The sequence below is a fragment of the Nothobranchius furzeri genome, chromosome 14 (assembly GCF_043380555.1).
Source record: "Nothobranchius furzeri strain GRZ-AD chromosome 14, NfurGRZ-RIMD1, whole genome shotgun sequence".
Lineage (NCBI taxonomy): Eukaryota > Metazoa > Chordata > Actinopteri > Cyprinodontiformes > Nothobranchiidae > Nothobranchius > Nothobranchius furzeri.
In genome coordinates this window covers 2,050,940-2,075,288 of record NC_091754.1, presented here as the reverse complement: position 1 = coordinate 2,075,288, position 24,349 = coordinate 2,050,940, and the positions used below count along the sequence as shown (strand labels likewise).

The 24,349-nt window shown below is 43.3% G+C and overlaps 1 protein-coding gene across 5 annotated transcripts; it reads left to right on the top strand.

The window, feature by feature from the left end:
* The first annotated feature begins 45 nt into the window (after nt 1-45).
* On the top strand, nt 46-24,303 carry parp14rs1 (poly(ADP-ribose) polymerase family member 14-related sequence 1). 5 transcript variants are annotated; one of them, XR_008564353.2, is made up of 17 exons: nt 46-220; nt 319-419; nt 962-989; nt 8,491-8,763; nt 8,853-9,077; nt 9,610-11,858; nt 12,157-12,387; nt 12,490-12,711; nt 14,304-14,382; nt 14,589-14,738; nt 14,966-15,028; nt 15,217-15,393; nt 15,990-16,196; nt 16,286-16,894; nt 17,020-17,156; nt 17,241-17,435; nt 20,353-20,461. XR_008564353.2 is itself a non-coding variant. In XM_015965502.3 (17 exons), the coding sequence occupies exons 1-17, from the start codon at nt 46-48 to the stop codon at nt 20,634-20,636; spliced, it is 5,382 nt and encodes a 1,793-aa protein (XP_015820988.1). In that variant the 3' UTR covers nt 20,637-24,303. The 5 variants fall into 5 exon arrangements, 4 of the variants coding, with proteins under 4 accessions (XP_015820988.1, XP_015820989.1, XP_015820987.1 ...); XM_015965502.3 differs by having other exon boundaries at nt 8,494-8,763; nt 17,261-17,435; nt 20,353-24,303; XM_015965503.3 differs by having other exon boundaries at nt 14,592-14,738; nt 17,261-17,435; nt 20,353-24,303.
* The last annotated feature ends 46 nt before the right edge of the window (nt 24,304-24,349 follow it).

Genomic DNA, 24,349 nt, shown 5'->3' with positions numbered 1-24,349 from the left:
GCAGAAACAAAAGTGAAAGTATCAGCCGGAGCTCGGAGGGCGGCCATGGCTGACGGCTACGCGTACCCTCTCCTGGTCGAGCTGGAAGACAATAACGTATCAAAATTAAAAATAAAGTTGGTCAAGTACTTCCAGAGTAAGAAATCTAATGGCGGAGACTGTGAGGTGGCGCACGAGAGCGGCAGCAGGACGGCGGTGGTGCGCTTCCGCAGAGAGGAGGGTGAGTTTCCCGCAGGCCGGGTTACCAAGTGACGCTAGGGTTAAAACTGCGGGTGGTTGGTTGATTAAGATGCTTTAATAGAGTTGTTCCCCTCACAGACCAGAAGAATGTCCTGGCCAAAGAGACGCATCACATCAGTTTGGAAACAGGACGAGTAAAAATGACCGTTCGGCTTCCGTCGGAGGCGCAAAACCCACAGGTGAGGATAAAGTTAGTTAACCTGGTTTCAATGAGCTATATCTGAAGATTAAAACCTCAAACTATTCAGCTCTCCTCTTGTTTACATGCAGCGTATTGTAGTCATCACGACTGCCTTAGTTAGATTTCTGTTTTTTCATGTTTGTGTATTGTGTTGCTTTATTAAACGTGCGCATGAACAAAGTGCAGATCCTGTAGAAGTGATTTTATTTCAAGTACATTTCCATGTTTTTCTTTTTATTCTACTCATTACGTCACAATTAGATTAAAGCTATCTTTAGGGTCGCAGTGAAAGTGGAACTGAATCATAAATAAATAAAATCTGGGCCAGTTGCTTATTCTATCTTACTGGAAGTCATGTGAACGATCATAAACCCTAGGAGTGGCAGGGTGTTGTTTCTCTGTTAGTTCCTTTTGCACATAACCACCTAACAAATAATGATCAATGAATGTATCTGAGTGATTTTTGACATGAATCTGAAAATAGGCGTGCCTGGAAGGTTCTGAGTCGCGTCTAAAATTGTTTTAACTTGTTTTATACAGGAGGACTCTCCTGATAACGACAAGAATTGTAAGTACAATTAATTCAATTCAATTCAAGTTTATTTATAAAGCACCAAATCACGACAAGAGTCGTCTCAAGGCACTTCAAATAATAAACATTCCAGTTCAGGTCAGTTCATTAAGCCAATCAGAAATAATGTTTACTATATAAGGAACCCAGCAAATTGCATCAAGTCACTGACTAGTGTCAGTGACTTTACAGCAATCCTCATACTAAGCAAGCATATAGCAACAGTGGAGAGGAAAACTCCCTTTTAACAGGAAGAAACCTCCAGAGAATCCTGGCTCAGTATAAGCAGCCATCCTCCACGACTCACTGGGGATCAAGAAGACAGAGCACACACACACACGCACGCACGCACGCACGCACACGCACGCACACACACACACACACACACACACACACACACACACACACACACACACACACAGTCGGCGCATAAAGAACACACCAGAGAAGCAGTGCATTCTGTCAGCAGAAAACCAGACACCAGGCGACCAGCTGCAGAATGAAACTAAGGGAACACACTCCTTCAAACTCAGGCTGTGGCAGATGTGGGAGTCAACACAGCACAGCAAAGGGCAAACAATGCCTAAATTGTGTAAAGATCAAAAACCGCTGCGCAGCCCCATGGCAAAGCCATGCACACCGTGATAGAGGCAAGTGAAGAAGATGAACAAGAGCTTTTCATAGACGGGCTCACATCTGAGAACCCTGGAAAGGACATCGAACAAGCCTATGCAGAGATCAAGGTAAATGCACAGAACATTAAATTCAAAATAGACACAGGTGCACAGACGAATGCCATCCCAGAATACCTTTTCCAACGTAGCTCTAAAACAAGCCACACAGAGACTCACGTCATACGGAGGCGAACAGCTGAAAGTACGAGGCACCTGCAAAATCAGGTGTATGCACAAAGATCGCTCCGCGATGCTGGAATTCCACATAGTCGACCCAAAAGCACCACCCACACTAGAGCCAGCCTAGACCTGAACCTGATCAAATTAATATTAGCAGTTACAAAAGAAGAAGACACACAGGCACTATTATAGGAGTATGTGGGCGTTTTTAAAGGCATCGGCGAATTCCCAGGCGAATGCCACCTTCACGTCAACCCGGATGTTACACCAGTAGCATACCCACCACGCCGCGTCCCCATTGCACTGCGTGACAGGCTCAAGCAAGAGCTCGACAGTATGGGAAAATCCAACATCATTTGCAAAGTGACAGAGCCCACCGACTGGGTGAATGCACTGGTGGTAGTGGAAAAACCACACAGCAACAAGTTAAGGATATGCCTCGACCTGAGGGACCTTAACAGGGCCATACAAAGACCCCACTGCCCACACTAGAAAAATTCACAACAAAACTAGCAGGAGCAAAGTTTTTCAGTGTCTTAGATGCCAGATCTGGATACTGGGCCATGAAACTGAGCCCAGAGTCATCTATGCTGACAACCTTCAACACGCCCTTCGGCAGATACAGATTCCTACGTCTGCCCTTCGGAATTAACTCTGCTCAAGATGAATTTCAAAGGCGAGTGGACGAGACGTACGAAGGCTTACCGGGAGTAACAGCCATAGTCTGCGACAGCTTCTAAAACGAGAAAATGAGTTCACTGGGATCGGCAGCATGAGGACGCATTCACACAGATGAAACATCTAATAACGCATCACCCCGCGCTTGCAGTCTTCGACCCCCAGAAAGAGCTGAGACTCCAGGTCGACGCCTCAAAATCCAGCCTGGGAGCTGTCATGCTCCAAGATGAGAAACCGGTGGCATACGCATCTAAATCACTTCACAGCACATAGGAGAGCTATGCACAAATAGAAAAAGAACTATATGCAGTGCTATTTGGATGCAAACGGTTTCATGAATACATGTACGGCCGCAGAGTGATTGTCGAGTCCGACCACAAGCCGTTGGAAGCTATACTGCACAAACCTTTGGCTGCAGCGCCCCCACGACTCCAGAGGATGATACTGCAACTACAGAGTAATGACATACATATCATCCACCGCCCTGGGAGGGACATACCAGTCAAAGACACCCTGTCACGTAAGTCGATACAGCACCACGATAACAAAATAACAGAAGGTTTGAAAGCGCAGGTACACTCAGTCACTAGGAATCTCCCAGTGAGCTCAGCTAAATTGCAGGAGATCAGAGAAGTAACAACCCAAGACACACAGCTAACCACTCTCAGAAGCATCAATAAATCAGGTTGACCACACGAGAGGAGACAATGCCGGCTCAGCATTCAAGAATACTGGAACCACAGACACGAAATTGCTGAAGCAGGTGGCCTAATGCTCAAAGGTGAGAAAAGAATCATTCCTCACAGCCTCAGAGCTGAGATGATTGACCGCATTCACACCGGGCACATGGGCATAGAGAAGAGCAAGAACCGAGCCTGTGACATCCTTTTCTGGCCTGGCATGGGAAAGCAAATAGAAGCATCTGTGACAAACTGCCAAATATGCCAAGAGCGACGCAACTCCAATGCCAGAGAGCCACTCATCTCACACGCCATCCCCGAGAGACCATGGCAGGTTGTGGGTGTTATTTTCGACTCTGAGCTGACTTTTATTCCCCACATTAAAAACATCACAAAAATAGGTTAAGAATATCGCCAGGGTCCGCCCCATTCTCTCTCGGGCCAGTACGGAGACGCTAATGCACATATGTCAGACTCAAGGCCCGTGGGCCAGATGCGGCCCGCGGAGAATTTTTATGTGGCCCGCAAGATAAATATCAAAAATATATTAAAACTGGCCCGCTGGCCGATTTTACCGCAAAGACTTCAACTCCCATGATGCTTTGCTACGTCAGCGCGGAGCCGACGCTCCCCTCCTTTGTGTTTTTTCCAGCGCCTGCTGCCGGTGTCTGCAGCTCCGCTGTCTCAGACAAACTACACTCCTCTCACTCAGCGCCGAGTTTACTCAGCTATTTTCTGACGTTGAAGCCCAGAAACGGAGATTCTAGCCGCTCAGTAATGTGTTCACGACTGAAAGAGAAAGTTTTCCAACTAACGTCCAGACAGAGCTGATATAACTCCAGCGAGCAGCGACACGCTCAAACCAGCACGGCTCTGTGGCTGCTGTAGTTGTTATTTTTCCTCCCCGACACACAACAACGTGGTCAAGCTGCTCAGACATGTTCATCAGCACAAACCTATGTGAGCACCTGTTGTCATCTAATGTTGTCATTATTATGATGAAGATGAACAAAACAACAGGAGTCTCCTCCTCAGCTCAGATCAACCCCATGATGCAGGTATCTGGCTGGAACAGGTGAGCATCACAGTAAACCAGTGGAGCAAACTGAGCTTTAAATATGTTGGTTTGATGCTCTTTTTCTGCTCCAAAACATGAAAGTTAACAGGTGAGATGTTGCATTTTCATTTAAGATAAAATGATATTTTATTTTGTTGTTGGCCCGTGAGAAAAGATTTAAAAGATTTAAAGATTTTAAAGATTTTAAAAATGATGATTATACCACAAGTAATGAATACCACTGGTGTGTTTTATTTCAAACTGACTTGCTCGTGTGTGATTTGGTTATTCCACATTCAGTGTTAATGCAGAAATAAGTTTGTTTCCAAATTTAAAGGTTCAAAATTGCATACATGTTGATAAAGAAAATGTGCAAATTTGCCGTCACTTTTTCAAAAAACATTAAGTTTGGCCCTCGACTCCGTCCCAGAGTTTCATTTCGGCCCCGTGTGAGTTTGAGTTTGACACCCCTGCTCTAATGCATGCTTTCATAACCAGTAGAATTGATTACTGCAATGCCCTGCTTTCTGGTCTTCCCAAAAAGAGCATCTCAGGTTTACAACTTGTACAAAACTCAGCAGCACATGTCCTGATGAAGACCAGGAAGCGGGAGCACATCACTCCAGTTTTAGAATCACTGCACTGGCTCCCCGTATGTTTCAGGATTGATTTTAAGGTTCTTTTAATGGTTTTTAGGTGTCTTAATGGTCTTGGGCCTTCTTATCTTTCAGAACTGCTTTTACTATATAAACCCTCGCGGTCTCTGCGCTCCCCTGGCAGCCGTCTCCTAGTTATCCCTAAAGTTAAGACTCACACCCACGGCGAGGCGTCCCCCAAGTATTACGGCCCTCGCCTTTGGAACGGGCTGCCGGAGGACCTCAGGGCCGAAGGGAACGTCCAGGCTTTTAAGAAAAGGCTCAAGACCCACCTTTTCAGCTTAGCTTTTAACTGATTACTATTTATCTAGTCTGTTTAACTGTATCACCTGTCATATTTGTTTATTTATATATACCTATTTATCTCTTTTACTTAATGTTATTATTTTATTTACATCTTAGTGTTTTTATATGATTATGTTTTCTTTTACTATCTTTATAATCACTTTTTATCAGTTACTTTCTATCCATATTAGCTTTTGTTATTTTACATGTTATATATTTTAATCCTCCAGTGTTTCCTCAGCGGAGCCCTCTGCCTTGGGGCCGGTGGTCGGCGGCGGCGGCGGCCGGGGCGCTCCTCGGGTAGTGCCCGGGCAGTGGTGGGGGGTCTCCGCCCTCCCTCCCTGGGCGTCATGGGCCGGTGTCTTGGCTGCTGCCGTGGATCTGTTGCTGTCAAGGCAGACGGCTCCGCTGATGATGTGTCGTCCATTACCTGACCCATCTGAACTCAGCCTATTGTTCACTCTGTTGTTCACAAGTGTGTGTGTGCGTGTGCGAGTCTACGTTCACCTTGGAAATTGGTTGCGGGAGGGGAACTGCAATTGTCAATTGTTTTATACTTGGGGAGGGGGGCTGGGATGGGAATATGGGACCTATGGGGCCATTTTAATCTGTGAAGCACTTTGAGTTGTGTTTTTTTTGTATGAAAAGTGCTGTATAAATAAAGTTGATTTGATTTGACCTGTTTACGTGGAACTCGCATGATTTCATCATCCTTGTAGACTACCACAGTAGATACTTCGAGATGGAAAAACTTACCAACTGCACATCAGCTGCTGTCATCTCAAAATGCAAGGCTTCATTCGCACGCCATAGTATCCCAGACACAGTAATTAGCGACAACGGACCATGCTACAGCTCCATAGAGTTTTGTACCTTCTCAGAGGAATGGGATTTTGAGCATGTCACTTAGAGTCCACACTATCCCCAGAGTAATGTCCTCGCCGAAAGAACAGTGCAGACAGCCAAATGCATCCTTGACAAGGCCAAAGCCGAAAGAAAGGACCACTATCTGTTCCTGCTGGAGCACAGAAACACCCCAGTGGACAACCTGGGATCCCCTGCGCATCTCCTGATGAGCCGCAGACTCCGCTCAAAACTCGCCACAACCACGAAGCAGCTGAAACCACGCATAATACGCCAAGAGGTTGTATACGGCAGGAGAAAGGCATGCCAACGCCGCCAGCAGATATACTATAACCGATCTGCAAGACCACTTACACACCTACCTGTTGGCGCACCTATCCGTTTCCTTAACAAAGGAAGGTGGAGGCCGGCAACAGTAACAAAGCTGGCCAACACCCAAAGGAGCTACCACATCCAAACAAGTGGACAAGTGCTTCAGTGTAACAGGCGACACTTACATGAGAACAAGGAGGATCCAACCATGACAAGCACACAAAACAAGCACAGGAGCCCAAAAGACACACACACTGCTAACAAGCCACAACATATGCATGAAAACAGCACACAGCAACCTCATTCCGAGCCCATGAACTTTGTGCCACCAGATGAACAGACCCATGGTTACACAACGAGGTTTGGTCACACCATCAAGCCAAGACAAGTCCTAGACTTGTAATTATTGTAAAGGGTGCAGGCGGATCGCTGCCCTAAAAAAAAATGTAAACATGCTGGACATTCTATACAGTTTTGCAATGTTTCTGTTGTTGCCGAGTATGGCATGAGAAGCCCACATACCGATAGGAGTGTCATGACGTTTACTGGCTCACCTGACGGTGACATGCTAAAGGTTGGTTTATGCTTGACACGTCCGCGAGGTCCGCGCGGCTCTGCGCGGCGAAATTGCATAATTTTCACAACCACGCCCCTCCACCGCACCTCCGCACAGCCCAAAATTTCCACAACGTGCACCTAGGAAATTTTCTAACCACGCGGACGGTCGGACGCGGAAAAACATGGCGGACTGGCAAGAACTAGTATGGCAGAGGTTCGTAAATACAGACATTTGTATGATTCAGCTCTCAGAGATCACCGTGATCAACATGTTGTTAATAATTCTTGGAGAGAAATAGCTCGCACTGTCGGAAAAGACGAGGACGCTGTTAAAAATGCTGGAATGCCATGTTGTAAACAGTAATTTTTACTTCTACTAAGGTGTAGTGTTGGATGCACGCCGTAGAGCTCCATGCTGCCCCCTACAGTTTGGGAGAATATTGGCTCACCGCAGAGACGAGCCGCATGAACCATAAACGCTGGAATTTGTGAAGCGCGTTCCATCCGCGAGCCGCATCACCAAGCGGAAAGTGAATGCGTCAAACATAAATCAAGCTTTAGTCCATTCAAAGATATCTATCATTTAATGTTAAGTTTACTCACAGTAAGACGAGTTAAAATGTCTGCTAGTTATTTACACAAGGATCATTCCTAATGTGCAGTCACTGCTACTCAAAAGAAGGGAGATGTAACAGCCTGGCCATTCGGGCCACCGTAGTGTGAGAAGACAAACTCACGTGAGATTGGTATGCAGAGGGAGAAGAAAGATGGCTGAATAAAGAACAGACTAAGACCAGGCTTCGTCATAATTAACGATCATTCTTATGCTTGGGTTATGCTTGATGCATTCACTTTCCGCTTGGTGATGCGGCTCGCAGATGGAACGCACTTCACAACTCGCAGCGTTTATGGTTCATGCGGCTCGTCTCTGCGGTGAGCCAATATTCTCCCAAACTGTAGGGGGCAGCATGGAGCTCTACGGCATGCATCCAACACTACACCATAGTAGAAGTAAAAATTACTGTTTACAACATGGCATTCCAGCATTTTTAACAGCGTCCTCGTCTTTTCCGACAGTGCGAGCTATTTCTCTCCAAGAATTATTAACAACATGTTGATCACGGTGATCTCTGAGAGCTGAATCATACAAATGTCTGTATTTACAAACCTCTGCCATACTAGTTCTTGCCAGTCCGCCATGTTTTTCCACTTCCGACCGTCCACGTGGTTAGAAAATTTCCTAGGTGCGCGATGCGGAAAGTTTGGGCAGTGCAGAGGCGCGGTGGAGGGGCGTGGTTGTTAAAATGACGCAATTTTGCCGCGTGAACCTCGCGGGCGCGTCAAGCATAAACCAACCTTTACTCATCCATATGAGAAGATACAACAGTGGCAGATTCCATTTCAATTTAGCTTCTTCCTTCTTTGAATTTGCTTAATTTTATCTGCTTTTAATAAAATCAACTACATGAAGTTAAATGAACACTTTAGTAAATTTTTGGTAAATGCCATGGGGAATATGTCATCATCACTTATTCAGATTTTATATCTCACCAGCAGCAAAAGTTTCAGTGATCAACAAGCAGCCAACAGCAGCTGAGCGCAAACCTGCAGATGGCTTTAAGGCAGAAGACGAAGACACAGCAGATGGAGAGCCATGCTCCACTTCGGCTGTTATTGAGAATATTCCTGAAACGTTAAACAAGGAATACCTGGAAATGCTAGTAGAGAACATTTTAAAGGATTTGAGCTCTTCAGCTGCCTCCAGGTTTACTCTGGAGATCATTCCTGACATCTCATGTGCCGTTGCCACTTTCCAAAATGAGAAAGGTACTAACTCAGTTTACAGTAAACATTTTAAAATCAAACAATCCAAATTAAATTGTACCTAAATGAAACACTTTTCTATTGTTTCACAGATAAAACCAAGTTCATAGCAAAATGTCCTCAAAACAGGATGTTTACAAGGAAGAACTTGTCTGTCCGACCTCTTGAAGTCACCACTCGGGTTTTAGTCGAAGGCCTTTCTAACATCGACACAGACGTACTTCAGCTCTACTTTGAGAATAAAGGTGGAGAGGTGGAAGATGTCAAACTGACAGATGCTGAGCAGTCTGCTGTCATTACATTTACCAACCGCCTAGGTATTCAGCTGCACCATAGTTTAAAGCTTCTTTCCGGAGTATTTCTCTTATCCGATGGCACCATCACACTCAGTTTTTTTAAGATGGCGACTTCACGTTTCTGTTTATAAATGTGCTTCTGTAGCCGACAAACAGCTAAAACACGTTGTTTTACAGGTATTATTCTCATCTCATCTTGTGTTCCCATATATTTATATTTTAGAGACTTAATTGTCCGTGAAAAGTTGATCAACTCTGCATCAGCTGAGGTATTCCTTAAATTTGAAGCAAGTAAGCGGTAGTCTAAAGGTATTGGTTAGTTCTGGTCGGCGCTCAGTTTCCTATTGCACGGAGCTCTGCGGGGCAGGGGGCGTGCTTAGCAAAAAAATAAAACGTATTGCACATTATATCACAGTACATGATAAGATAATCAGTTTTACAGATTTCTGACCAATCATACATAATTTCTGAAAGAGGAAAACTCCGGAAAGATGCTTTAAGTTTTAACATTCAAATGCTGTTATTCACAAAAATCACTTCTTCTTTCTTTTAGCTGTTAAGAAAGTCCTGGAAAGGAGGCATAATATAAGAGAGGAAGAAGTGAAAGTCTATCCATTTTATGAGTCTTTGGAAGCAGCTCTTTATGGGGATGACACGCCTTCACCAAAACTCCCTGCTGGCATTTCAGAACTCGTTGAGGTTGCCTTACTTAGATACCTAACTACAAACAAAATGGCAGTGGACGTGGTTCGTCGTGACATGGCAAAACACTTCTGCGATGTGAACCTAGTCAAGTCTGCCGTGCGCCTGAGTCCTGTGTCATCCTTGCTAAAGGAGAAGAACGCCAAAGCCATCATCAAAGAGTGGGCAGATACTGTCAAGTCAGCATTTGCACAATCCATGTCAAAATTCAAATCTTTAAAGCTTCCCTTGGAGTCAGAAGTTTGGAACAAGTCTGAAGAGAAAATCAGACAAACACTTGAGAATGAAGATGTGGTTGTAGTACCTGATAAAGCCACTGGTGTTCTGTCAGTGGCTGGCCTTGTGGATGATGTCAGCAGACTGGAGAATCCACTTTCAGAAATCCTTAAAATAACCGAGCTAAGAGTGCAAAGGGAGAAATCAAGCAAAACCCAGGACATCAAAGTTTTGCCATCTATTTACCACATTCTTTCTCAAGATGGTATCCAGAACAAGCTCTTGCAAGTGTATCCAGAGCTCAAAGTGTCATATGACAAACAGACAATGGCTCTGAAAGTAACTGGCTTTGTGGATGAGATTTTGGGTGCAAGCAACATGATAAATCAAGCAATGCTTGCATTAAGACGTCAGAATTTAGAGTTAGGTACACATTTGTTTGACATGTTAAGAGATGAAAATCAAGAGGAGATTACAGATAATCTTCTGACAGCTTACGCCATAAATGCGGCCCTAGAGATCAGTCCACAAAGGCTGCAGCTCGTTGCTGTTGCTGATGACGATCTAGTAGCTGCTGAGGATCATTTGAAGCAGCATCTGATTTCTAAGGAAGTTGTTGTTGAAGACAGTGAGGTCCTTAAGCTGCCAGAGTGGCAGCAGCTGGTCAGTCGGTTGGAGAAAGCCAACAGTAAGTCTGGTGGTAGAATTCAAATTAATACCACCCACCAACAAGTCATAGTGTCTGGTCACAAGGATAGTGTCATCAGTGTTAGTGATGAACTAGACGAGTTTTTAACTGAGAATGCTCACACTGAAGAAGTTGTTGCTGTTAGGGCGAATGTCATCATTGAATACCTTAAATCTCAAGCGTCCTGGTTGGAGATATTTGAAGGCAATGTGTGTGTGTCTTTGTCTTATGCAAAGGAGGCCATCATTGTCAGTGGTCCTAGGGCGGCTGTACAAAGCAGTAGGGTCATCATGGAAGGTATAGTCAATTCTGTGGACTTGGATTCTCTTAAAGTTGAAAAACCAGGAGTAAAGAAGTTCTTTAGGAGTAAAGAATCCATGTATGTTTCCTTAATCAAGAACGAAACTGACTGCTTGGTGAAACTTGTTGATGAGGTTGGTGAAGAACAAGACGGCTTTGCCTTTGTACAAGTACACACACCAGTTTACCAAATTCAGACTGCAGATGGAGTTGAAATAGCAGTTTTTAAGGCAGATATGTGCACTTATCCAGTTGATGCAGTGGTCAGTCCTTCAAACGAGGACTTGAAACATAGCGGAGGTCTTGCAGGAGCGCTGTTCAAAGCTGGTGGTCCTCAATTACAAAATGAATGTGACAAATTAATCAGTATGAAAGGAAAACTGAAACCTGGTGAAAGCCTCATAACTGATGCTAGTGGGCAGCTTTATTGCAAAAAGGTCATCCATACCTTTGGGCCAACTTTTGATCAAGCCAAAGCTGCAAAGTCCGAGGCAAAGCTGAAAAGAGCAGTTAAAGGAAGCTTAGAGCTCGCTGAAAGTATTGGCTGCTTTTCGGTGGCTCTTCCTGCCATCAGCAGAAACCAAGGTTTCCCCCTCAATCTGTGCTTATCGACTATCGTCAATGCAGTGAAGGAGTACTGTGATGAGAGATATGAGGACAGCACATTGAAGAAGATACATCTGGTTGACAACGATGACAATGTTATTCTGGCAATGGAAAGTGCCGTCAAACAGCTGTTTGGAAATCAGGGTGTTAGCCTTCCGCAACAGATACCTCCCAACAGAGTGAACAAACTTCCACCAGTGCAACCTGGTGAATCGGACTACTTGTGTCATGTGAAAACCAAAGAGGGCTTGGACATTGTTCTAAAAAAAGGAAACATTGAAGCTGCCAAGGTAAAGTTTGATTTCTTATTTTATAACTGAAATACATTGAATGATTGCACGATGTTAAAACTGATATCTAAATGAACATTTTGAAGTGTTCTTGTTTAAAAGTGATAGAGAAGAACCACCTGACCTTTTATAAATGTGTTCTTAAACAGCTTTTAAAACTAAACAAAAATTACAAAGATTAATGGGAATGAACTCCAAGTTCAAAATGTTAAAAAAACAAACTAATACATGCCTGGGGATTGAGCTACTTCCTGATTTCCTCTTATGTCACTGATTTGGAGTTGCATGCCATTTTCAGACGGACGTGATTGTGAACACAGTGTTTGAAGATCTGGCATTAAATAAAGGGGCCGTTTCCACGGCCATCTTTAATGTGGCTGGACCCAAGCTCCAACAGCTCGTGTCTGACCAGAAATCGGTGGGAATACCTGGTGACATCATAGTTACTGAAAGCTGCAAGTTGAAGAGCAAACAAGTGTTCCATGTAGTTGCTCCTCACATGAACAACGATCAGGCTTCAGCTGGAAAGGTAAGCCCTACAACATGTAGCATACGTATGTTAAATGGTATGTTTTTAGCCATGACTTACAGAACAGATGTACTTGGATATTCATTTATATTTTGCTTCCAGATATTAGGCGGGATCTTTAAAGATTGTTTGGACATGGCAGAGAATGCACGACTGGCCTCCATATCTTTCCCAGCTATTGGTACTGGAAACTTGGGTTTTCCGAAGGACATCGTTGCTTCTTTGATGCTGAATAACATTTCAGACTTTAGCAGCCAAACACAACCTAAGCACCTGAAGAAGGTTGCAATCATTCTTTACCCCAAGGATGCACAAACTATACAGGTAAACACAACAACCTTTAACACAATGTACTCGGACAACATGACCCTGTACAATTTACCAATAAGAAGTGTCAAATACATAACCTTTGAATCAAATGTAGCTCTTTTTTGTCTGTGTCAATCTGCGCCAAGAATATGAACTCAAGCTCAGAGAATCCAGTTAAAATTTCAAAAGGAACATCATAATCAGTAGCTTGGCAAGCCATCCTATATATAAAAATTCCCATCTCGCCCTCCGCGGGTGGTCTCATCCTTCCAAGCTCGGGTCCTGTACCAGAGGCCTGGGAGCTTGAGGGTTCTGCAGTATCTCAGCTGATCCTAGATCTGCACTTGTCTGGACAGAGATGTCTGATGTTGTTCCTGGGATCTGCTTTAGCCACTCCTCCAGTTTGGGGAGTACCCCGATGACCACGGTCACCATCAGTGTCTTCACTCTCCAGGCTTTCTCAAGTTCTTCCTTGAGGCCCTGGTACTTCTCTAGGTTCTCGTGTTCCTCTCTCCTGATGTTGCATCGCTTGTTATCGCCACATCAACCACAACGGCTGTCTTCTGTTGTTTTATCCACCACCACAATAGTTGGTTCACCATCACCATGTTGTCAGTCTGAATCTGGAAGTCCCACAGGAGCTTTGCTCTCTAGTTCTCTACCACCTTAGGGGTGTTACCCACTTTGACCTTGGGGCTTCCAGTCCATACTCTGCAGAAGTTCCTGTACACGATGCCAGCCACTTGGTCATGGCGTTCCATGTACGCTTTCCCTGCCAGCATCTTCCACCCTGCAGGTATGTGGTGGATTGTCTCAGGGGCCTCTTCGCCTAGCCTACAGCTTGGGTCTTGTCTGGTGTGGTAGATCTTGGCCTCTGTTGCTCTGGTGTTCAGGGCCTGTTCCTGTGCAGCCATGATGAGTGCCTCTGTGCTGTCCTTCAGACCAGCTCCTTCTAGCCATTGGTAGGATTTCTTGATATCAGCCACTTCAGTTATCTGTTGGTGGTACATCCCATGTAGGGTTTTGTCCTCCTATGATGGTTTTTCCAGCGTCTCCTCCTCTGGTAGCTATTGTCTGAGATGTTCACTGAACACATTATTTGTTGGGTCATGTCCTTGATGTACTTCTAGATCTTGGATGCTTCATCCTGGACAGTGGCTCTCACTATATATTAAATACGTTCACTATGTCTTCGTTATAAATTAAATTACTTATTGTCTTTTAATGAGACAAACGTTGTGGCCTTAAAGATGTTTTTTCATACATGCTGACTGTTTCGACTGAAGGCTTCAGCCTAAATGTGTTTAAACAATTGTTGCACACTTTCTGTAAATCCTATAAACGTTGTTTCACTTCTCAAATGTCACTGTGTGTGTCTCCTACATGATATATTTACCTGAAAATTTTTATCGTAACAACCAACGATTTATACAGGAAAAGCTTTATGATTAGCAAGGCTGCCCAAACTTTCGTATCCCACTGTATACATATTTATTACTCTGGCCACATGTCTAGATTTCTGGGCTACTAAATTAGCATATGAATTCAGGGTGTGTGTGCTATGTTTTAGCATTTATCTTAATAATATCATAATGTTTTCTTTTTAGGAATTCATTAAAGAATTCATGCAGAAGTTTCCCAATGCTTCTGGTGGTTTGGTTTCCAAAAGCCCCTCACAGAGTACAGGTAGACCAAAGTCCTTTTTGTCCACATTCTTTCAGTTTGTGGTGAATTTTTCTGTAGGAATTCAGACAGAAATTATTATAAACACAGGAAGGAAAATGTATTACAGCAACAGGCAACCCATCCGCTTGTTTTTTTAATAGTACAACTAGATCACACCAATTTTTCTCAACAAGCTTTTTATGCAATTTCAACATTCCCACCACCAGCAGGATCCTTCTCTAAAGTCGTATCCACGTCGGGAATGCAGGAAGCAAAAATGGGAAATGTGACTGTGCAAGTATCATCAGGAGATATAACCAAGGAGACCACTGACGTCATTGTCAACTCGTCAAATGAAGACTTTTCTCTTAAGTCAGGTAAATCTGGAAGATTTCTTACCAAGTCAGTATTTTCACGATTCATACCCAAAACCTCTACATTGTTTGTAAAACACTGATGGATTAAATAAGAAAAATGACACGTTGGAGGTGAATCAAACATCAGTGGAATATTTTATAGTGTAAAGCCGCTCAAAAACTGTAAATGGCGAGATTAGCAGAATTAGTGAAATTTAAATTTAAAGTTCTTCTATTTCCTTCCTAAGGAGTTTCTAAGGCCATTTTGGATGCAGCTGGTGCAGCTGTTGAAGTAGAATGCCAAAACCTTGGTAAGAACAAAGCTTTATGTCACCTCAATGAAAACGGCCTCTTACTATACTCTCAAGGTTTTCTTGGTTGGCGGTAACCTCAATGCCGGGTTGATGGTTATGCCTGTAACCCCTGACAAAGATTTTTCCAAAAGGAAGTGATCAGGAAAGAATCCAAAGTTATTCAGATCCACTCTCCACACCCTCAGGTTCTCAGACCAATCCAGGCATGATAATGACACAGCCAGGTAACCTGAAATGTAAGAAGATCCTGCACCTGGTTGGTCAGACGGACCCTGTAAAAATCAACAGAGTTGTGAAGGAAGCGCTCCAAATGTGTGTGAAACACTCCCACACCTCTGTGTCTTTTCCTGCTATTGGCACAGGTGAGCATTACTGAGGTTTGTTCAGAACAATTAATAAAAAGGATGATTTTCCTGTATTTTTTATGCTAATTTCTATGATTTGGGGCAGGATTTGCCAAACATGAATTGACACATTTGAGGTGGAGATTTAAGACATTGCATTAATTTTCCAAGCTAGTTGATTAGTTTAGAATTGCCGTTAACACAAAACAATGTTATCGCTCTAGCACTGCATAAAAAACTTTATTACTAGACTAATCTGATTGTATTTATTTCAAATTCAGTTTAAATATGATCAAACAACAAGCTAGGGCTGAGTATCCACTGGCTCCCATCTAGCTCTAGAACCGGTTTGGTGGGGAAAACAAAAAAATCATGTTGTGTTTTTAGCAGCCTTGGCTTACCGTAGATGAGAAAATCCTTCCTTTTTCTTATTCCATAATAAACGCGAGATGAACAAAAACATAAAATGACAGAAATATTTCTCCTCCTAATTCAAAAATGATACAGTTTAACAAATGCATGGAAATTGGGCTTTTTTACTTAGTTTGAAATGAATTTTCTTGAATTGTTCTGTTTAATGGCTCATTTGAATGTTCCATGTTGTACATTTTTAGGGCAAGGAAATGTCCAGGCGAAGCAGGTGGCAGATGCCATGTTGGATGCAGTGATTGATGTGCTGAAGCAGAACCCCACCAGTACCCTGACTTTAGTGCGGATAGTGATTTTCCAGCAGCCAATGCTGAACGATTTCTACCGCAGCATGCAGGAAAAAGAAGCCTCTGACCCAAAGGATAAAGTGGGATTCTGGGGAAGGGTGAAATGTAAATATGGAAAATAAAATTGATCGAGAATTCGTTTTTGTAATCATTTATATTTTTAATTAAAAATAATGTTCATATGTCATTCACAGCATTCTTTGTTGGAAGCACAGAAACTGAAAGAGAGGAGGATTTTGTCATTGATGAAGTCAAAATGGACCCAGCCTGTTTCCACATCTGTGGTGACTCACCAGCTAAAGTCAAAGACGCCAAGCAGAAGCTACTTGACTTAATATCTGATGAACAACACTCTCACACAATTTCAGACGACTCTATCTTAAGCTTCTCTCCTGCAGACCGTCAGCAAATTGCAGCCATCCAAAAGAAGCTGGGTGTGAGCATAAAAACTGACAACAAGAACGGGGAAGCCTCAATCATCATTGAAGGCCTCAACAGGGATGTCCTGAAAGCCCACACTGAGATTGATCGCATGCTCAAGAAGGTGAAAGATGAGCAGGGGACGAAGCAGAAAGTGGAATTAACAAGCAACCTGGTAGAATGGCAGTATCAGCGCCAGGGGCTCCAGTTTCACAGTTTTGACGTGTTGACCAACTACCAGCTTGAGCAAGCAATGGAGAACAATCAGCCAAACATAAAAGTAATGATCCGAGGTCAAACCTACACCGTGACCTTACCCAACGGACCAGCCACTGATGGCAAGAAAAACACACTGCAGATTAGGCGACTTGACAAACTAAAAGGTAATCCACACCTCAGGTCTAGATTAAGACATGCACATTTACGAATGTTTTTCTAGCATCCTCACTTCACGCATTTACAAGCCAAAAATTAAATATCAAAAACAATTCCATGTTTCCATTTGCAGGTAATGATATTCCTGACTTTTGGGATCCCATACCACCCGGCACCACCTGCCTATCTGTTCCAATCCAGGCGGGAACACCAGAGTACACCGAAGTCCAGAATCAGTTCAAGGCCACATGCAATCGAAGCATTTCCAAGGTATTGAAACTGTGTTGTAGGCTTTAGCTGCAGCTAGTTTCTGATGTAGTTGACAGAAAATGATTAATGCATTAATGTACAAAGTGGAATGTTTCTGACCCTAGATTGAGAGGATCCAGAATCCTACTCTGTGGAAGGGTCTACAAATAAAAAAACAAGAGATGGAGGTGAGAAATGGCCACCAGAATAACGAGAAGCGCCTCTTCCATGGCACCTCTGAAACCACTGTGCGCACCATCAACGAACATGGCTTCAACAGGAGTTATGCAGGATTGAACGGTGAGACAAACTGTTTCAAGCAGTCTTTGTCCATGTAGGAGTTTATACAGGTGAGACTCAGAAAATTTGGATAATTTATTTCAACAATTCAACTTAATAGTTGAATCTATTGAATGAGATATTCATTCCCCACAGTCAGATATTTCAAGATGTTGTTTGTTCTACTGAGACTGCTGTGTGTTTCTCGGTCAGCTCAGAATGGAAAATGCACAGATTACCCAGATGTGAACACAAATAAGCTACCTGGCCTGGTCCATTCTGGCCCAAAGTGGCTATTGTGTCACACTGTAATCAGCTAATGAACCCAAAATACCAGCAAAGGGTTCCTGAGCCTTTAAATGGTCTCTCAGTCTAAGTTTCAGAGTTTCACCTGTAATAGAGAAAACAACCACTAATGTTTGATGCACCAATACTAGGGCTGCTCAATTAATCGAATTTTAATCCCAATTACGATCTGCGTTGTGAGCGATTATAAAAACAAAACAAGCCGATTATTTGCTCCTCCCACTTGCGCTGCCCTGAGTTGCAAATGAAGCGCTCCTCTCACAGTGTTGCTAACTTAGCGACTTTGACGCTATTTCTAGCAGCTTTTCAGACCCCCTTCTTGACATTTTAAATGTTAAAAGTACCTAGCGAACACCTCAGAAACATCTCTGGTAACCCTTAGCTACTTTCTGGATAACTGTCGTCGACGTTTCCTGCAGGTTAGCTAAACACTCCGCCTACACTCCGGACCGTTCTTCAGGACATTAGGAAAGGGAATGATGTAGTGATGTGTCAGTGGCTAAAGACACAGCTCTCAGAGCCGGCTCCCTGTTGGATTAACCAGAGTGAGTGACACACACACCGCACCTGCGGGCTCCTGAGCCGCTAAAAACAGCTAAATGTGCGCGTGCGGCGCGCTAAACACACGTGCAGCTTGCCCCTGATTGCTGTGAGACCGGGTTGGGGGGTGGGGGGTGCAGCTGTGGTTGGGACAATTATTACATTAACTGATGGACTTGTAAATAAATAGTTTATAAATAAGGTAGAAATAAGTTCCTCACACTGATAACTAATAACTAATCTCTCTGAGGACACGGTGCTAGTGCACGCTCCTACAGCACCTTGACACGACTCAATAAATGTTATGCAACATTTAGTGAACATCAATTTATTTGCATGTATTTGTTATAAATGCCACTGTATAATTCTTGCTGTCAGTATTTGCAAGATATTGGTATTTGGTTCTGTACTGGTTAGACTTAAATGAGTTAAACCAAGGTCTATAGCCCTTGGGTCATAGACTATGAGCTATAAGTATATTGGTCTTTTTATACTGGGAATCAGGAGTTCTTTTAGTGATCATCTTGTTTCTTATTTATTGTTGTCCTGATTGTGCCCTGAGCAATTTTATGACTGAATAAAAACAAATAAAATCAACATAAATTGAAAAATCGTCTTAAATAATCGAGATCTCAATTTCAGTCACAATAATCGTGATTATTATTTTTGCCGTAATCGAGCAGCCCTAACCAATACCATGCCTACAGTCGAGTACTTGCCAATACTGGGTACTGATAGAGTATTACCAAATGCTGGTGACTTAGACAAGGTGCTTTACAGCCTAATGGTCATTCACTCATGCATGCACACTCTCACACACTGGTGGTGGTGGTAAAGGGCCTGTATTTGTATAGCGCAGTCATGAGCCTGATCTCTCCGTCTGCGTCAGTGCACAGACACGCAACGCCATTATGCGTCGGTGCAAGCGTTCTCCGACAACCTCGCAGACGGTGACGGAGACGTGCCCAAAATTTTAAACATTAATTGAAAGCAACGAAGACCGCAAGTGATGATTGAATGTGATTGGTCAAGATGCCGCTTCCTCTAAATTTGTCAATAGCACCGCTATTTCCCATTTATAAAGTGAAAAGGTAACTAGCGGCATACCCAGAACAGACTGAAGAATGCGTCGTGGAAAGTCCGAAAATATAAATGTTTATTCATCCCTTGCTGAGCCTGAGGGAGTTCAAAATACGGAGCAAACGTGGACAGAAATGATGGAAAACGCGGGTTTCGAGGTAGAGCATGGTGGACAAATTTGTTTGTGTTATGAAGTCTCTAAAATATATAAACACATTAGAAAACACACTATCGTGGACCGGATACATGAGCGTTATGGTGGCACAGAAAAGTGCTACGCCCTCTGTTGTCCTGGTGGGGAATTGCTTTGCCGCACTCCCCAGGTGGCGGACAAGTCCGAGAGAAAATCGTTCGTCAATGCGTGTGCGTCTCTCCCTGGAGGAGGAGTATAAATCAGGCTTTAGGGTTCCACAACCCCCCAAGGTGCTTCAATAGTCATCCACACATTCACACGCTGGGGAGGATGGGCTACATTGTAGCCGCAGCTGGCCTGGGGCTAACTGACAGAAGTCAGGCTGCCATTCACAGTGGGTGCCATTGGTTGCTACCAACCACCACCATCAGGCATGGCAGGTGGAGTGTCTTAACCAAGGAATGACTGTGACAGATTGGGCGGGGCTCGAACCTGCAACCCTCCGGTTACGGGGCAGGAACGTAACTGACTTACCTCGTTTACTCGAGTTTCCTACAGAGGATGTTTCCTGCTACAACTCAGCTGAGAGAAAAGCATCACAAAATCTAAAGTACTATTGGCTTCTGTTGCTTCAGAGTACTTTTACAAGTATTTGTACATGACTAATGGTACAATACCCAAATGCAGACATCAGTATCTGTGCATTTCTGCTTTCACATTATTGTACTTTATTATATTTAACAGATTTATGATACTTAGACTTGGGATTCCTTAAAATAATGCACATTAGCCATTGTGACTGTCTTGATCTCCTAATATTACAACATTGTTCACATTCCAGGGTTTGACTCAGTGACCTTGTGTGTTTTCTGTTTTCAGCTACTTGTTATGGCAAGGGGTCCTACTTTGCAGTGACGGCCAGTTACTCTTCCCAAGACACCTACTCCAGACCCAATGGAAAGGGGGAGAAGTTCATGTACCTCTGCCGAGTGCTGACCGGGGACGCCACCCTCGGACAACAAAACTTGATCGCTCCTCCTTCCAAACAAGCCACGTCCTCTAACTTGTATGACAGTGTTGTTGACCAAATGCCAAACCCGAGCATGTATGTAGTCTTTCATGACATCCAGGCCTATCCTGAGTATCTGATTACATTCACGTAAAACAGAAAAGCACACACTGTGGATAAAAACAAGTGTCTTACAACCTTTTTTGATAATTCCAGATAGTTCATGTACTTAGAGAATTTTCCTGTTCACGTTGCACGCCGTTTACATTAATAACTCGTTTAGTGCCTTGAAACTATCCGAGAACACCTTACAGTTGGATCATGCAAGCAGACGTCAGCAGATGAAGGAGCTGCTACAGCTGTTCTCACCAGCTAGGGTGATTCCTAGGGGATTTAGCAAGTTCTGCCGTTATCTTTGTTTCATTTGACCAGCTGTCCTTAAGATTTAAAATCAAAAGTAACTCACTTGAGTAAATACAATTAAACAAGCCTGTAACGTCCACAAGCACAAGCTATTTCCAAAAGCTTATCTCCAAGAACTTCACTAGTATTTTTAGTAGGGATGTTCCGATCACATTTTTTGGCTCCCGACCCGATTCCGAGTCATTTGATTTTGAGTATCTGCCGATACCGAGTCCCGATCCGATACTTCAGCAATACAATAAAATAGCAAGAAAAAAGGGAGACTGCACCCAAATTGACCTGTTAGGTTTTTATTATTATTATTTATATGACGGCATCCAACATGATACCATAAGAAAGTAGAAACATTTTGTTAGTGCAGCAGCACTTCAAACCAAGTAAACAAAATTATATCTTTGTAGCTTATCAGTGGTGCAACAATATGTAAACAAATTTGTTTTTATAGAAAAGTAGAAAAGGTTTGTAAAATAACTCAACACAATAATAGAAGTTAAATTAAAGTGCTTACCTCCACCTCTAAGAGGTAGTTGCATAATTCAGTCAGGTAACAAAATAAAATACATCTTAGGCCTTTAGACTGACTAGTTTATTAAAACGAACAAAAGATATGCCTAATCAAAGTGGTGTACGAACTTAACACCATTCAAGAATAAAACATCAAATTGCAAAGAACTGGTAAATCACCTCTTCCATGTGCTCTACATGGAGCTCAACTTTTACTCTAAGGCTCCCAAATAAAGTGCATGTTTTTTTTTGAGGAAAATCAGCATCTCTAACTTGTCGGGGGAGAGCCGATTCCTATTCTCATCAAGAATGTTTGACACTGCACTAAAGAGTCTCTCACTGTCCACTGAGGTGCAGGGGGCACGGAGAAATTTGGTTGCAACAGCAGCCAGTGAAGGGAACTGTGTAGCATGTGTTTTCCAGTAGTCAAGAGGATTGATTTTCCTAGGGATGGTTTGTTCCGAAAGGTAGATCCGTACCTGGACATCTGCTGAGGTGGTACTCACAGATTGGGCCTCTGGCTGACGCTCTTCTAAGATCTCATCTAAGAGGCTACCAAGGCTGCTTCCTGCTCCTTGACGAGGTGCCTTGCTCACAGGCTCTGCTGCCTCTGGTTCTTCACTGGCAACCCTGTTCTCCTCCATCTTCATCACCTCCTGGATGAGGGATTCTTTAGCAAACCTCAGGTGGTCTGACTTTGTGAAATATCTACAAGATAAATGTAACAATTTAAAAAAAACGTTAGGCAAGACACTGTATAACACAACAGTTCAGCTGAGGAAATGTTATATTTACGTAATAGTAAATAATTCTCTAATCATTAACAGAGCTAAATCTAAATTTTAAAAACATAATTAGACATTGGCTGACTTACAGTTTTGAAAATTTATTTTCTTAGAATCAAATTAAAAATGTACATTAATTCTACTTGCCTGTCTTTGTATCTTGGATCCACTAAAGTGGCGATGCTGTAGAGCGGTTCCTTTTCTACCTCAGCAAAGCGAGTCTCCACCGCCTCTAGGAGAGTTCTTTTCATGGTTCGAACACCCTGGTCAGTCGTGTCCTCTCGAGACAGGACACGTCTGAGAGCTGTTTAGAGAATGAATAGACGGATAACAGTTTATTACTTATTTAGAATAAAAAACATTGTGTGTTCTTTAATTAAAATGTAGAAAATAAAACAAAACCAACCTGAAATGGCAGGGATCACATCTGCTGCAGTTGCAGTCTCCTTGCTCACTTCCCTAGTCAGTTCTTCCAAGGGAACTAACACTTCAGCTGTATTCTCCATGAGGGTCCACTGACTAGCTGTTAGTGTAGCAGGGAGGTTGTGGTCAGCTGTATAGATGCTGAGCGCTCGCTTTTGCTCCAGAATGCTCTGTAGCATAGAGAGGCTGCTGTTCCATCTAACATGCACATCCTGCTGCAGGCGCTTCACGGTCATCTTCAGAGAAATCTGGAGATCTTCCGGGCGTGAATAGGCCAAAGGAGAATGTTTGAAATGGCCTATTATCTTCCTGGCATTAGCCATTGTGTCTGTGATGCTGCACTGAGAGAGCAGACCCTCGTGCACAACTAGTTGAAGCGTGTGTGCAACACAGCCCAAGCTCGGTACTGCCAAGTCCTCCATGGCTCTCATTTCGCGCATTGTCACGCACAATTACATGGACACGTTCCTTTTCAATTCCCCAACTGTTCAGCATATCTCCGATAGCCTGTTTCACATGCTCTGCTGTGTGAGATCCGCGAAAATGTTGCGCATTTAACGTAGCACGTTGTAAATTAAAACTCGGGTCAATCCATTGTGCAGTGAAGCTGATCAGTGACATTGGACAAACAGACGAACTCCATATGTCTGTGGTAAACCCAAAAGCAGACACCTTTGATAACAAGACTAACACGTAGCTTGTTGTGAATGCTGGGCAGAGCTGTGTCTGTAAAGTAGCTTCGAGAAGGTAACTCGTACCGTGGCTCCAAGTGCTCCATGAGACGGCGAAATCCTACGTTTGAAACCACAGACAGCGGCTGGTCATCTAGTGCAATAAATTCAGCCAACTTGGCTGTGATGTTCTTGGCCTTTTCGCTATGCTTAGGAAGTTTTTCTTTGTTTTTCAGCATAGCTTCCAGTGTCGGCTGGCTCCATGTTTTGATCTGCGTTGCCGCGGTGAACTCGGAATATTGAGCTGGATGTTTGTTCTTGAGATGGCGGATCAGGGTCGCGGTGTTAAAAGCAGCTCTGTCTTTTCCGCCACGTGAAACACTCAGTTTGCACACGTTGCAAGTGGCTGTTGGACAGCATTCGGTCTCCAGTTTAAAATGACTCCAAACCGCTGACATTTTTTGCTCTCCTGGAGCGAGACGAGCATTAACCTGCTAGCTAACTGCTACCTGAATTCCGCGGCCCACTTTAAAACGTGTGACGTTACGGCTGCCGTATGGTGTTGTCATGTTGTTATTGAGGAAGTGAAACTTGGTACAAAATTAAGCCATAGTTATTCAATTTGAAACTCAAGACTGATTAAAAATGGCATGCTTGTTGTTTTATAAGTTAAATCTGATCTTTAACACCCGATTCCGATCTTTTAAAAGTCACGTGATCGGGCCCGATTTCCGATCACGTGATCGGATCGGAGCATCCCTAATTTTTAGTCCAGCTTTAAATTAAAATTGAGCAACATCTAAATTAGTTCAAAAACTCAGAATGTGACCTCTGACCCTATGCAATCCTAAACTGAGATGGGAGTTTAGACTCCGTTTTGATTTCTGTAATTAAAGTCTTCCCAGAAGTTTGGACTCTGCTTCCCCCAAAGCTGCAGTTCCATTTTACTGTTCCTCATCTAGTTTCACAGAAGTTGGGATTCATTTAGTAAATTAATAAAATGTTTTCTTTGCAAGCTTGTGTTTTGTTTCTAAAGATCATGCTGCAAAAAGTGTCTGTTC

What these genes read in the sequence shown, in the direction of transcription:
- parp14rs1 (XM_015965501.3), top strand. Translation starts at nt 46, where the DNA reads ATGGCTGACGGCTACGCGTACCCTCTCCTGGTCGAGCTGGAAGACAAT. An exon ending in GAAACATTGAAGCTGCCAAG is followed by an intron (nt 11,859 to 12,156) that starts GTAAAGTTTGAT and finishes TGCCATTTTCAG; the next exon opens with ACGGACGTGATTGTGAACAC. An exon ending in GCAATCGAAGCATTTCCAAG is followed by an intron (nt 17,157 to 17,260) that starts GTATTGAAACTG and finishes TTCTGACCCTAG; the next exon opens with ATTGAGAGGATCCAGAATCC.